Source organism: Geotrypetes seraphini, chromosome 13, assembly GCF_902459505.1.
Source record: "Geotrypetes seraphini chromosome 13, aGeoSer1.1, whole genome shotgun sequence".
Lineage (NCBI taxonomy): Eukaryota > Metazoa > Chordata > Amphibia > Gymnophiona > Dermophiidae > Geotrypetes > Geotrypetes seraphini.
In genome coordinates this window covers 61,245,665-61,260,021 of record NC_047096.1, presented here as the reverse complement: position 1 = coordinate 61,260,021, position 14,357 = coordinate 61,245,665, and the positions used below count along the sequence as shown (strand labels likewise).

General features: G+C 45.1%; 1 protein-coding gene across 8 annotated transcripts in view; it reads left to right on the top strand.

The window, feature by feature from the left end:
* Positions 1-14,357, top strand: part of LOC117347653 (leucine-rich repeat-containing protein 37A-like) — a 97,395-nt gene that overhangs the window by 82,364 nt on the left and 674 nt on the right. For all 8 annotated transcript variants that reach the window (XM_033918853.1, XM_033918855.1, XM_033918854.1 and 5 more), the window contains one exon: positions 1,347-1,501. In XM_033918853.1, coding sequence (XP_033774744.1) covers positions 1,347-1,501 — 155 coding nt within the window. The remainder of the gene's footprint in view (positions 1-1,346; positions 1,502-14,357) is intronic.

The following is a 14,357-nucleotide window of genomic DNA, read 5'->3' as shown; positions in this document are numbered from 1 at the left end:
CCCTTTTCGGTGTCTGCCCTCCACCGACAGCCCTCCTCCCGGCAGCCGCCACTCTGCGCATCCTGGAGTCCTGGTGAAGTAGTAAGCACGCATGCGCACTCTTGCCGGCCACATCCCGACAGATCAGATCTCAGGGAACATGCGGCGAGAGTGCGCATGCACGCTTAGCGTTTTATTATTATAGATTGAAACAGTCTAGCCTCAAATTTCTAAATTTTGCCCTTGACATTTTCTACAATGTTGTATTATTGCAGAAAAACATCCAAATCCTAAGCCTGCCCTAGTCCCATCCAAAACACACCCCAAAATGCCTTTTTGATAGTTAGACTCACTGCAGATAAATAGGCATTTTAAAAAACCATCTGTAAAATGGGTTTTGAAAATAGCGATTTGAACGTTTTGGCAAGAAAAACATCATTCTGCCCCTTTTGGACATTTTTCTGTTTTTTTTTTCTTTTTTAACAATTCTTTATTCGTTTTCAAATTGAACAACAAGTGCACAAAAGAGTATATTACACTAAAATATTCCACAATATCACTTTGATATCTATACATAAAAATCTAGTACATCAATATCCCCCCCTACCACCCACCCTTCATCATATTTTCAATAAAATACACACAACTTATATATCATATTATAACATATTATGTAAAATTATTTCCAAATCCCCCCCCCCTTTTTAGTGTGCCGTAAGAGAAAAAGAAAAAGAGAAGAGAAGAAGTGATGACTATTCAGTACAATATTTTGTCAATGGCCCCCAAATTTTTATAAAGTTAGTATATGTCCCTCTTTGAATTGCTATTGCTTGTTCCATTTTAAATATATGGCATAATGTATTCCACCAAAAAGTATAACTAAGGTTGCTGTGATTTTTCCAATTGTTGGTTATATGTTGGATGGCAACCCCTGTCATAACTAATAAAAGCTTGTTATTCTCTGGTGATATTTGACTCTTTTTCCTCATCATCATACCAAATAGCACTGTATCGTAAGAGAGTGCCACATGATTTTCCAATAATGCATTTACTTGAGACCATATTGAGTTCCAAAATATCTTAATATAGGGACAATAATAAATTAGATGATAATCTGGAACCTGGGACATTAGATATTTTTCTGTTTTGAAAATGAGCCCCTTGGCATTTTAAACATTGATCTGTTTACAATCAAAATTTGAGTTGACATCTGAGTTTAATATTAAGCAGTGTTAAAAAGAATAAACCATTTCTTACTTTGTTACTGCTGTTATATCCAACAAAATGGACTTTTATTTTATTCCATAGTATAGTGAAATTGAATCTAAACTTCCAGTAATCAATATGTATTATCTCTTCGGTTATAGACTCCTTCTGCTACCTCTATAAGAAATATGAAACCACTCTGGCTTCAGGATCTGTATGCACCACTGGATACCCTACGCAGGAAAAATATGGCACAAGGGTTACATAGCAAAGAATCCTCTGAGGAAGAAGAAATTTTCAACAAAGCTCAGTTCAGGTAACTGCATTCCCTATGTAGATCAGACTGCTGTAATATCACAGAGGGTTATCTAGCTCAAAACTCCCAGTCGCATACCTTGTGTATTAGGTTTCCCATATGCTTACCAGACTACTCCAGAACCTGTGGGTTTGTCCTTGTCAACCAGCAAATGGAGATGGGGAACAAAGACTTCTATGCCTTGTCCCATAAGAGCACTGGGTATCCTTAGGTGTTTGGTCCTTTCTGCACCGTATGCTTGGAACAAGCTGCCCAAATCCCTACGGTGGGCTCCGACTGTGGCAGTGTTCAAGGCCCAGTTAAAAGCCCACCTCTTTGAGAATGCTTTCAACTCCTAACTCCTTTCACTGTGGGTTCTGCATCCCCAACCCTTTATGTTGTGTCTATCTGTCCAAATTAGATTGTAAGCTCTTCCAAGCAGGGACTGTCTATAAATGTCAAAATGTACAGTGCTGCATACACCTTTCAGTGCTATATAAGTGATAAGTAGTTGTAGTAATAGTAGTAATTCAAATAAGAAAGCAGTGAAGTTAAATATTTCTATCTCCTGTAGATGCTAATAGGTGGCCTTTACAGCTTTGAAGCTAGATGATGGTACAAGCTTCTGGGCCAGTTAGAGAACATTGGGACCCAGTAGAGCAAAGGGATTAACTTCTTAGGGGTATACAGTAGAGTCCTGTAAAACAGCCATTTCCCACATGGAAATAGACCATTCCCTCCTTTTAGACAGGTTGCAATCAATAGGTATTAGTGATTCATCGTTACTCTGGTTCTCTTCCTTCCTATCCGACCGCAACTCGACAGTGTGCTTTAATAAATCTTCCTCTAAACCATTTTCACATAATTATGAAATCCCTCAGGGCTCAATCTTGTCACCATTACTATTTAACATCTTTTTATCTCCTTTACTCAGTCTTAGTCAATTCATAGGCTTCACGACGTATGCCTATGCCGACGATATCCAACTAACTCACCCTGTCAACCTGGAAAACTCCAACAAAATAACTCAAATCAATCAAAAATTGGAAAAAATCAAAAATTGGCTAACACAGAACAAGCTTGCACTAAATATATCCAAAACTAAAGCTTTACTCTTTCCATTCAAACAGGGCTTAAAGCTCTCTATTCCTTTTTCAATCGATAACACCTGAAATTCTCACATCACTCAAGATACTAGGAGTAACAATTGACGACAAATTCTCCTATCAAGAGCACATTAATAATACAGTTAAAAGTTGCTTCTATCGTCTACGTTTAATTCGCTCAATGTCGAAATATCTGGAACCAAAATCCCTAAACATCCTAATACATTCCTTCATAATTTCCAAACTAGATTATTGTAATTCACTTCTTATGAATATCACTCACAAGGATCAAAGACGATTACAAATAATACAAAACATTGCAATCAGAATAATTCACCAAGGGAAGAAATACGATCACGTAACCCCCTATTTGATAGAATCTCATTGGTTACCTATCAATCAACGAATAACATACAAAATAGCATTATTAGTACATAAAACAATATCTACTAATGAACCACAGTTTATAGATCGACTTTTAATTCCTCATACTTCAAATCGTTCACTTCGGTCTAACACACAAGGGCTATTAATGGTCCCCTCACTGAAAATAATAGGAACGAGACGCCACGACATCTTTTCAGTCATGGCTCCTCTTATATGGAATAATCTCCCGCTATATATTAGAGAAATAAAAGACCTTAACTCATTTAAAATTAATTTAAAAACATTTCTTTTTAAAGTCTCATTTAATCTTTAGAATGAATCTTTCCGTGAAATACTAAACTGACTAAATATCTTCTTACTTCTTCCCCTCACCTAATGTTCTACCCTACCTATCACATATCCCCTTTCTTCCCTCTGGGAAACAGCAAAATGTAACTTTTATTTCCTAATGTTCTTTCCTATGTGTATATTAGTACGTCTGTATTGTTAGTTTGTCATAGCCCCTTGAAATTTTTATGTTCAAATCTATTTTTATTAAGTGAATAAGAAAGCAACAAATAACAACTACCACACTGAAAAGGGCTAAGCTTCCAAAAATGCCCAAATCCGTGCAGTATTAAGTCGTACAAAGCCAACAACCCCCCAACCCCACCCTCCCCCCCCAAAACAGCCCCTCCCCCCACCCCCAACAAACAGAAGCCAAAAGACGTAACTTTCAAACACTGAAGGCCCGTGTTCTGGTGGCCCCCAGCTGACCCAAGGAATCACCCATCCCTCCCTTAACAACCCTAAAGAAGAAACTAATAAAAAGAGGAAAAAGAAAACAAAAAAAAAAAAAAAAAGAAAGAGGGAGCAGTGCCCGAACCCAGGAGACGCCTAGAGCCTCAGCCCAGCTAAACCAGAGGATTCAACAGGAGACTACGCCCTCTAGGAGTTAAGGAGTCCAAATAAACTCCCCAGACAAGCAAAAAATGGCGTCGGCGACGAGGGTGGCCAACAGCCTCGCGGGCCTCCCACATGGCCAAATTATGCACCAGCGCTCTCCAGGACCAAAAAGAGGGAGGCTCCGAGACAGTCCAAGATTTCAAAATGCATTTGCGAGCAAGGAGACACACCTTACGACACCAAAGGCTACCCCCTCTAGGAAGACCGCGAAAGGCCCCAGGAAGATCAAGAACCAGCTGCTCTACAGTACCCACAATAGCCCTCACAAATAACCCACGGAAATATCGAGCAATAGCCCTCCAAAAAACCTGTATAGTCCAACAATCCCAAAAAGAGTGAGCGAAAGTATTGGGGGCCCTGCCACATTTCAAGCACAAAGGGGAGTCAATACCTCCCATTTTATGCAATTGGACTTGAGTAAGATAGGCCCTATAAATCACTCTAACATAACACTCACGATACTCCGCCCCCGTAATCAGAGAAGGGACCCCACGCACCGCTCGCAAAACATCCCAAGCACCAAGATCTAGGCCAAGTTCACGACCCCAGCTTCGCCTAAGCTGCGACACCTCCTTAGTATCCATAAGCTCCAACAAGGCCCTATATAATGCCGACACCGAAGTAAAAGCCATTTTCACCCCATCAAAAAATAACCGAAGCCGCACCCCCATCGGGAAAGCAAGGCGATCCTGCGGAAGGGAAAGAATATAATGCTTAACCTGCCAATAGGCAAAAATATCTCCCCAACCCCCACCCAATCGATCCCTCAAAGCGTCCAAAGGCTGCAGACCGCCCTCCTCCGTCAACAAATGTTCCAAAAGATGAAAGCCTCGGGCCGCCCAGTCGTGAAAAGCCCGGCTATCCCGGCCGGGCGCAAAGGCCAAATTCCCCCGAAGGGGAAGTTGATTCGACACCCTCGGGTCCCCTCCCAGTCTGCCGACCAGGCTCTCCCACACAGCACGCATAGACTTCAACGAAACACACGCACGGAACTCCGGGGGAAGATCCGTAGCGGGCAAGTGTAAGAGACTGTTCAAGGTATGAGGAGCATAGAAGGCCCGTTCAAAATCCAACGGAGTATACTGATGTTCATCCAGGAGCCAGTCTTTCAAATGGCGCAGCAAACAGGCCTCATTATAAAGGCCAAAATCCGGAAGTCCCAGTCCTCCCTGTCGCCAACCTCCCACCAAATAAGATAAACGAACCTTCGGTTTGCGCGAATTCCAACAAAAACGGGACAGCAAACGATATAAACCGTTGACATCCTTTTTCAACAAACGAAGCGGCAACGTCTGCATCACATACAGCCAGCGCGGAAAAATCACCATGCGAACCAAAGAGATGCGGCCCAACAGGGTCAGAGGGAGGCCTTCCCAGGCCTCCAGCTGGACCTTAGTATCAGCCAAAAGCTTGGGAATATTAAGCGAATAAAGCTGAGACGTGGAAACCGAAATGTTGACCCCCAAATATCGAAAGGAGCCCTGGGCCCAGCGTAAAGGAAAAGAGGCGCCCCACCGAACCTGCAGTGCCTGTGAGGACGGCAAGGCCTCAGATTTAAGCAAATTCAAACGGAAGCCTGCATAATCCCCATACTCTCTCATGGTCTCCAAAAGAGCCTGCAAAGAAGAAGAAGGGTCCGACAGAAAAGCCAGGAGATCGTCCGCAAAAGCAGCCACCTTAAAGCTCTGATCCCCCAACTGAGTCCCCCTAATAGTCGGATTCGAATAGATATCCCGAAGGAGGGGGTCAAGCGTCAACACGAACAACAAAGGGGATAGCGGACATCCCTGGCGAGTTCCCGTATGAATCTCAAACAACGATGAACGACACCCATTTACCCACATAGAAGCCTGTGGAGAAGCATATAATGCCCGTAGCGCTGAAACGAAACGACCCCCGAACCCATATTTAGCCAAAGTAGCAAACAAAAAATCCCAACGGACGCGATCGAACGCCTTCTCAGCATCAAAACTAATAAGAAGAGAAGGCGCCGCAACTCTCGAAGCATACTCCAAAGAAATCAAAATTCTGCGCAGGTTCTTAGCCACCGATCGGCCCTTAACAAAACCCACCTGAGACTCATGGAGAAGAAGCGGCAACACCCGTGCCAATCGGTTAGCCAATATCCTTGCCAGCAGCTTAACATCAAAATTAAGTAGCGAAATAGGTCTATAGGATTCTGGCAGAGTAGGGTCCCTTCCGGGCTTCGGAAGAACAATAATCTGCGCTACATTAAGGTGTTCAGGCATCGCCTCAGCATTGATCACCACATTAAACATATGAGCCAGTGGCGCCCCAATTTCAGATTGCAAAAGTTTATAGAATTCAGCTCTATACCCATCAACTCCAGGGGCTTTCAAGGTAGGACTCTGTGCTATAGCCAATTCCACCTCTTCCACCTCAATAGGCGCGTTCAACTGACCCGTCTGCTCCTCCGAAAGACACGGGAGATCAAGCCCCTCCAAATAGAGATCCCCAGAAAGTCCCAAATCCGGAGGTGGAGCATAAAGAGTTGCATAAAAACGGCGCAAGACTTCACAGATGTCCGCATCACTAGTGACCCGCCCAGACTCTACCGTATGGAGGTGCAATATCTTCTTACGGCTCTCCCTTTGCGATATTAAACGCGCTAAAAGTTTCCCTCCCTTATTGCCGTGGACGTATAAGCGGTATTTATAGTAAGCCAAAGACTTAGTTGCCCGTTGATGCAAAAGTGCATTAACCGCCGCCTGCAAGGAAAGCAGACTCTGTCTGTTTTCCGACGTAGGACGCAAAGCAAAGGTACGCCGAGCTCTCATCATCAGGTCCGACAGACGTAACAACTCTCTATCTCTGGTCTTCCGCACCCGGCTAACATAACTAATAATCACTCCCCGCAGGACCGCCTTCGCCGCCTCCCAGTACAAAACCGGGTTCTCCTCATGCTGCTTATTATGGTATTGATAATCCTTCCACGCCCCTAGAAGATAGGGCAAAAAGTTAGGGTCCTCCTGTAACCACAGCGGATAAGCCCAATACCCAGGTGGGCGAGGCCCCCCACCCGAATCCCAATCCATCCAAACCCATGCATGATCTGAAATCGCATAAGGCCCTATCTCCACCTTTCGAACCCTAGCAAAGAGCGATCGAGAAACCAGCAGATAATCGATACGAGATTGCGAAGCATGGGCGCGAGAGAGATGGGTATAGTCTCGCTCCCCCGGATGCAAGAGTCTCCAAACGTCCAAGAGATCTAGAAGATGACACATCTGAGGAAGACCCCTAGCCTCAGTACCCTCTCCACCCCCAGATGAACGAGATCTATCCAAGGAAGCATCCCAGGCAACATTGAAGTCCCCCCCCACAATCATCGGAAGAGAAGCACGCGACAATAGTAATGCCTTCAAACGGGCGTAAAACGATTTATCATAAGCGTTGGGAGCATAGACACACCCCACCAGCATTTGAACCCCCCCAAGCACCGCCGTACAAAAAGCATAACGACCATCAGCATCTATAGCCACCGGGGTAATCTGAGTAGCCACCGCTTTCCGAAAAAGAATAGCAACTCCCCGTTTCTTCCCAACGGCGGCCGCCGTAATACAGCGCTCCACCCAACCCCGTCTCAATTTAGCATGTTCTAAGTCAGTAAGGTGTGTCTCCTGCAACATAGCAATATCCGCTCGCTGTCTCTGCAAATTTTGTAAAATTTTTGCCCGCTTAACAGGCGAGTTAATGCCTCCAACATTCCAAGTAAGAATTTTCACCATTTAACTGACATAAAAATGGAACAGATACAGTGTAAAAGTGATGAAGAGGAGTAGGCTGCCAAGATGCTGCCCCAGCCTACAGCATCCAGCAGAAAACAAGACAAGACCCCAGGGCCTCCCGGAATCAGGCACCGCAAAAACAAACAAAATAAAAAACACCACACTAAAACCACCCCACGAAACAAAAATCAAACCCCCCCCACCCCACCCCACCCCCACTCCTCCCACCCCCGGACTGTTCCCCAATCCCAACTCCCAACCCATCCCAGAAACCCCCCAAGAAAGACTTTCCCCGAAGGAAAAGTAGATCACATTTGACGCCCACTCCCTCCCCAACCCCTATCACCATAGAAGCCGCAACTGCCCAACACCCAAACCCAGCAGGTATTACCAACAAAGCCCAAAGGAACCCCCCAAGGCAAGGGCCAAAAGACCAACAAGCCCCAGCTCTGCAAGACATCCAACGATAACAAGCAGGAACTAATCCCAACCCAACCGGAACCCCCAGCTCTCTCCACATTCATCCTAGGTGAACCCAGGCCGACCCCCCCCACCCCACTGCGCATCACCCGCACCCAGTGTAACCTATAACCAAACCCCCCCAAAACACACCAAAGGAGCCCCAATAGAACCCAAACAGCAAATCGTCCAAAGAGTCTACAAGAAGGCAGCAAACAAGTAAAGTACAAATATGGACGAGAAACTCCAGGTCTCCGAAGCTCCGAAGCTCCCTATGCCCAGAGCCCATCTCGAGAAGCTCAAAAACATCGGTCACAGGCCTGCGGCCGGCAAACATCGACCCACAGACTGCTGAACTCCGAACCGCTGGACTAGTCCAGGCACGGCGCTCTCCACTCCAGTAGAAAACACAAATGGCTCCAGGCATGCATATGTATGTACAAGAGCTCAGAGCACCTCCAAGCATCCAAGGTCAATATCAAGAAGAGAAAAATAAAAAATAAAAATAAAATGAAAAACACAACAATGGCAACTGGGCTAGCGGTACTCTGCGGTCAACAAGCAAGCAGGTGCGCAGATCCACAGGATAACAGGTTAGCTCCTCACTCAGGCGGCCCCTCGGATGATGAAATTGCACTGGTAGAGGGACCCGCCGCAGGCTCCTGGGCCAGGAAAGACTGCGCCTCCGCCACAGTGGTAAAATAAGTGGTAGTCCCATTGCTGTGGACCCGAAGTTTCGCCGGGTACAGCAAGGCGAAGCGAATATTGCGTTGTATCAGCTCCGTACACACTGGGGCAAAGGCTCTACGCTGCTGCGAAACTTTAGCAGAGTAATCCTGAAAACATAAAATTCTCTTGTTGTTATAAGTCAAATTCTGGCCCCCACGCATAGCCTGAAGAATAGCCTGCTTATGTACATAGTTCAACAGTTTAATAATCACCACCCGCGGTCTCGCCATCATGGACCGCTTAAGGCCCAGCCTGTGAGCTCTTTCAATGCACAGGGGCCCCAAGCCTGGTGGCAGAGTGAGGGAGGAAGTAATCCAGGATTCCATCATGGAACGGAGATCAGACTCTGGCAACTCCTCAGGCAGGCCAACAAACCTCAGATTGCAGCGTCGCGACCGGTTCTCCAGGTCTTCCAAACGATCCTCCAAAGCTGCAAGAGTTTTAGCCTGGTTACTCAGCAGGCCCTCCGCTCCGAGCACGCGGTCATCCAGAGCCTCCACTCTCTGGTGAAAAGATGACACCTCCTGCCCCATCGTGTCCAGTTTCTCCTGCACACGCTCCAGCTTAGCATCAAGGGGGAGCAGCCGCTTTTCTAACACCAGCTCCATCGCGGCAGTCACCTCAGCAGCCACCTCCGACACCCACGCCGGGCTCCCCGTCGCCTCCGGGCTAGCCGGCGCCGCCATTTTACTTTCCCCCGCTTTCTGCTTGTCCCGGTTATTCCTCGGGGTTTTCGCCGACATCGCAGGCTGTTGAACCCCGCCGGTTGTAGTCGGGTCGCTAGGCACTGGCCTGCTCGGCAACGCGGTGGCGGGCGCGGTGAAAAGGTGCCGATAAAAGGGGGCTGAGCGAGGAAGCGGCAGGAGAGAACGCGGTCAGCGTCTGCCCTGCTTCATGGCGTCACGTGATCTCCGCCCCTTGAAATTTTTAAAGTTAAATAACTTGTCTCATTGCCTCATGCTTTAACTTTTTTATTATGTAATTCGCTTAATATTTAATAAGCGAACCATCAAATTCAAATAAACTTGAAACTTGAATTCTAACTTTGACCCGAATGGCCTCAGCAAGCCTTTGCAGGAGGCATCCCTGCTGGATCTAATGGTGAAATATATATCAAAATAGTTAGGAGATTCAAAACTATACAACAATTTTATTCTACCCCGTATATGAACCATCAAAGAGAAAAGGGTAGTATAATATTCCTTCCAAGATGGGCACTAGGGCTTCCTTGACTTTAATATAAAAATATAGATATTTCACCATATGAATTTCTGTAACAACATGACAAGAAATTTCTTGAAGAGAAATTTTTAAATTTTATAAAGCATCCCAAATCCCCCCCAAATATATATGTTTGCATGCAATTGAAGCCTCAGGGACTAGGGATTTAACTCACATATTCAAAATCTCAAATTCGTACCAACAATTTCGACGTGCCTTAAAGATGTAGCTTTTTAAGAAATTTTGGTTATATATAGTATGTTTATTCATTTCTATTATTAGTCTTTTTGAACCACATAGAACTTAATGGTATTTGCGGTATACAAGTGTATTAGAAACATCAGAGGTTCAATTGGAATGGGATCATGCGGTCTCTTATAGCACACAGCTATTTCAGTACCCACTTTACCAACCTCAACCTTATTTAATCATCGTCAGAAGTCGTGTCGCTCCCATTTGGGGGGGTGGGGGGATACCGCCCCAATGGGAGCTCCAGCACTTCTAACTGTAGTCGGGGGGGTTTCCCACACACACACACCCTCAGAGCATAAAAGGCTTTAAATAGGGTGAACTGGCGAGGCACATATGTCTGGAACGTTTTTGTTGGCGTGGCTTTGTCCGCTGCGCTTTGAACAGTGTACTGTTTCGCCCCCACCCTCCTTAATCTTCTCAGGTGCCTCTCCTCCCCTCTCTGCCCCACGTACTTCTTTAAATGTTTGCTGGCATGATCAGCATCTTCCACTTGCTGCTTGCGCTGGCCTCAGCTGGCCTGATTCTATAAATAGTGCCTAATTGCACCTAACTGGTCTGTGCAGTTGTCAATCAATCTCTAGGCATCCTTTATAAAATCACGCCTAGCGACACCTAAGCGGGCTTAGGCATCACTAGGTATCCTAGAGTAGGCACCAGTACATTAGGCCAGATATTACCATAGCCAAACTCGGATGCCTAGCGATGCCTCAGTTTACCTTACCTATTTTCTGCCCCTAACCATGCCTACTTTTATTAATGGCATGATCAATTACCATGCCATTTAACCAATTTAAAAAAATTAAATTTCACATGGATTTAAGTTAAGTGTCGTTAGGTTTCCTAGCGGCACTGTTTATAAAATCTGACCCTAAGTGCTCCTAAATCAATATTTATGCTAGTCTTGTGTACTAATGGAAAAATTAGCACAGGACTGTCAAAAATTAATGAAGAAAAGGGGATTGGATTTGATATACTGCCTCTCTGTGGTTACAATTAAAGCAGCTTACATATTATATACAGATACATATTTTGTATCTGGGACAACAGAGAGTTAAGCAACTTGCTCAAAATCACAAGGAGCTTTTGTAAGAATTGAATCCAGTTCCCCAGGCTCTCAGGCCACTGTACTAACCATTAGGCTACTCCTACATTTCCTGTTTTACTGCCACATTAAAAATGAACTTAGCATGTGGGAGTCCCACTTTAAGACATGCTAAGCCTAATTTTTTACTGTAGCTTAGTAAAAGGGTCCCTATGCCAATAATGCAAGCAGTAAATTAGGGACAATCTTATATCATGATGGCTGAAGAGAAAAGAAAAAGAAGGCAAAAGATGGAGACCTGAACAATCAATAGAATGGTAAAGGGGATGGGACATGATATACTTCTTTTTCTGTGTGGTTACAATCAAAGTGGTTTACATATTTTAGACAGGTCCTTATTTTGTACTTGGGGAAGTGTTAAGTGACTTGCCCAGAGTCAGAAGAAGCTGCATTGAAAATCAAACTCACAGCCTCAGAGTGCGGCGGCAGGTGCTCTATTAGGCCTCTTTAGAATCACAACCTACTAAAGACACCAGTTATCTTAATAATGTTCTTTCTCCAGTTAAATCAAGCTGACAAGCCTGGAGGTAACTGGAAAGTGCAGTTGAATATCTGCTTTGACAGCCACAGCACTCTGTTTAGTGCCAAAGTGAGCCAGGGATGGAGGCAGGGTGGTCCTCAAAGTTATCCAGGTACTGCTGAAATTCAGTGCTGATGCACAGATAATTATCCGTGCAAGTAGGACTGCAGAAATAAGTGTTCTAACTTACCCAGATAGTTATTCGGGTACTCACACTGATTAATGGCTTCATGTGGCCAGGCAAGAGCTAGATATTCAATACCAGTGCCCGGATTAGCCTGGCATTGAATATCCAGGCCAAATTCTGCCCACAGAAGTCAGCGTCTTAAGTCGCCTACCACCACTGGCTTATTATTAGGTCCAAACATTTTATAACATATTTTCCAGTGCAATAGGTGAGACATTCTAGACAGTAGGGTTATTTCCCTTTAGCCACATGGTTGCACGAGGAATCCACTCCAGATTTTTCACTCTGTCTCTATAATATTTCACAGTGCTGTTTAGTTCCCTTTACAGTTTTTTTCCTTCTGCATGCATGGCTGCAGTTGTGTCTGTTCTGCTCTCCCCATTTTCTTATTTTTAATGTGATGTAATTTTGCCCCCCTTTCAAGTATTCAAAATACTGAAAGGAATTGACAAAATAGAGCAGGAAGAAAAATTATTTACAATGTCCAGTGTGACACAGACAAGAGGACACGGACTGAAGCTGAGGGGGGACAAGTCCAGGACAAATATCAGGAAGTTCTGCTTCACGCAGCGAGTGTTGGACACCTGGAATGCTCTCCCAGAGGAGGTTATTGCGGAGCCAACCGTTCTAGGATTTAAAAGCAAACTAGATGCACATCTCCTTATGAGAGGCATAGAGGGATATATGTGACTAAAATTATGCCAGGTGTACACCTGGCTGGGCCTCCTGTATGTGTTTCTTCCTTGGCTGATGATTGACTGAGTCCTTCAGAGTATTGTGGCCCATTAGGGCCTCATCATTCTGGTGGCTCCAGATTGGCCTCGCAGACCTTGGTATGCAGATCTGATGTGCTTACGCAGAGGTCACAGCCTTCAACTGAGTGCCTTTCCAGACTTCATGTAGGGCCCGATTTCCATGGAAGACACAGGTCACTTTGCTCTTACAGCAAGGCTCTTGAGCATGAGCCTTAGAGCAAAAAGGCTAGTCTGCCCAGGTTGTGAATACTCTGCTAAGGTCTAAGAAGTCATCCACAGTGTTGGCCTACGCTAAGGCATAGAAGGCCTTCTAACCTTGGTGTGCCCAGGACCATGTGGACCCTTATTCAGCTCCGGTCTCTTGGATTCTCACCTTTCTTCAGGCTGGTTTGGATAAAGGCCTCTTTGTGGCTTCTCTTCAGGGCCAGGTGGCTGGACTCTCCTGTTTTAGATCTTGGGATTGTCAGTCCTCCTTGGCATCTTATCCTGATGTCACAAGATTCCAACCACCAGTTAAGCATCCTTTCCCTTCCTAAGACCTTAACTTGGTTTTGTCTAGCCTTACTAAGGCTTCTTTTGAGCCCCTTCATGATGCTTATCTCTTGGATTTGATGCTCAAGACCATTTTGCTGGTTGCCATTACTTTGTTGCGTTGTATGTTAGAACTTCAGACTTTGTCTTGAAGGGACCCTTTCCTCTGCATTTCGGAGATGGGGATTTCTCTTTGGACAGTTCCTTCTTTCCTACCTAAGGTAGTTTCTGCTTTCCATTTTAATCAGGACATGTGCTTGCCTTTCCAAGACACAGGACCACCTATTGAAAAAATTGGATGTGCGCAGAATTCTGCTGCGTTATTTGGAAGTACCAACAAGTTTTGTCCACTCCAAACCCACGATTTCTAGATGGATCCATAGGCCCATTTTGTCAGCCTATATTCTTTCATGGAAACAGTCTCCTGTTTCAGTTAAGGCGCATTCTACAAGGAGTGTGGCTTCTTTGTGGGCCAAAGCTAGATCTGTCTCTCCTGATGAGATTTTCAGAGCGACCAAGTGGTCTTCACTGCGCACATTTGCCAATTTCTATAGAATGGATGTGGCGGCTAGACAGGACTCCGCCTTTGGGTCCCCGGTCTTAAGGGTCAGCGCAGCACACCCATCCTAGCTGTTGGGGGACTGCTTTGATACGTCCCTACTGTCTAGAATGTCTCACCTATTGCACTGGAAAAAGAGATTATGTACTTTCCTTGGTAAGCTCTTTTTCAGTAGATAGGTGAGACATTCTAGACTCTCGCTCTATCTTTACTGTGCCTAATTACAGTTGTCAATCTATTTATGCTTTTCCAAACTGATTCTTGGATGCCCCATTTATTGGGGAGTAGTTTTCCCAATAAGCCTATGTTGGCGGTTAATGATAATGTTAGGTTACTGTTTGAGCAGAACAATTTGCGGCTTTTGCTACAGGTGCC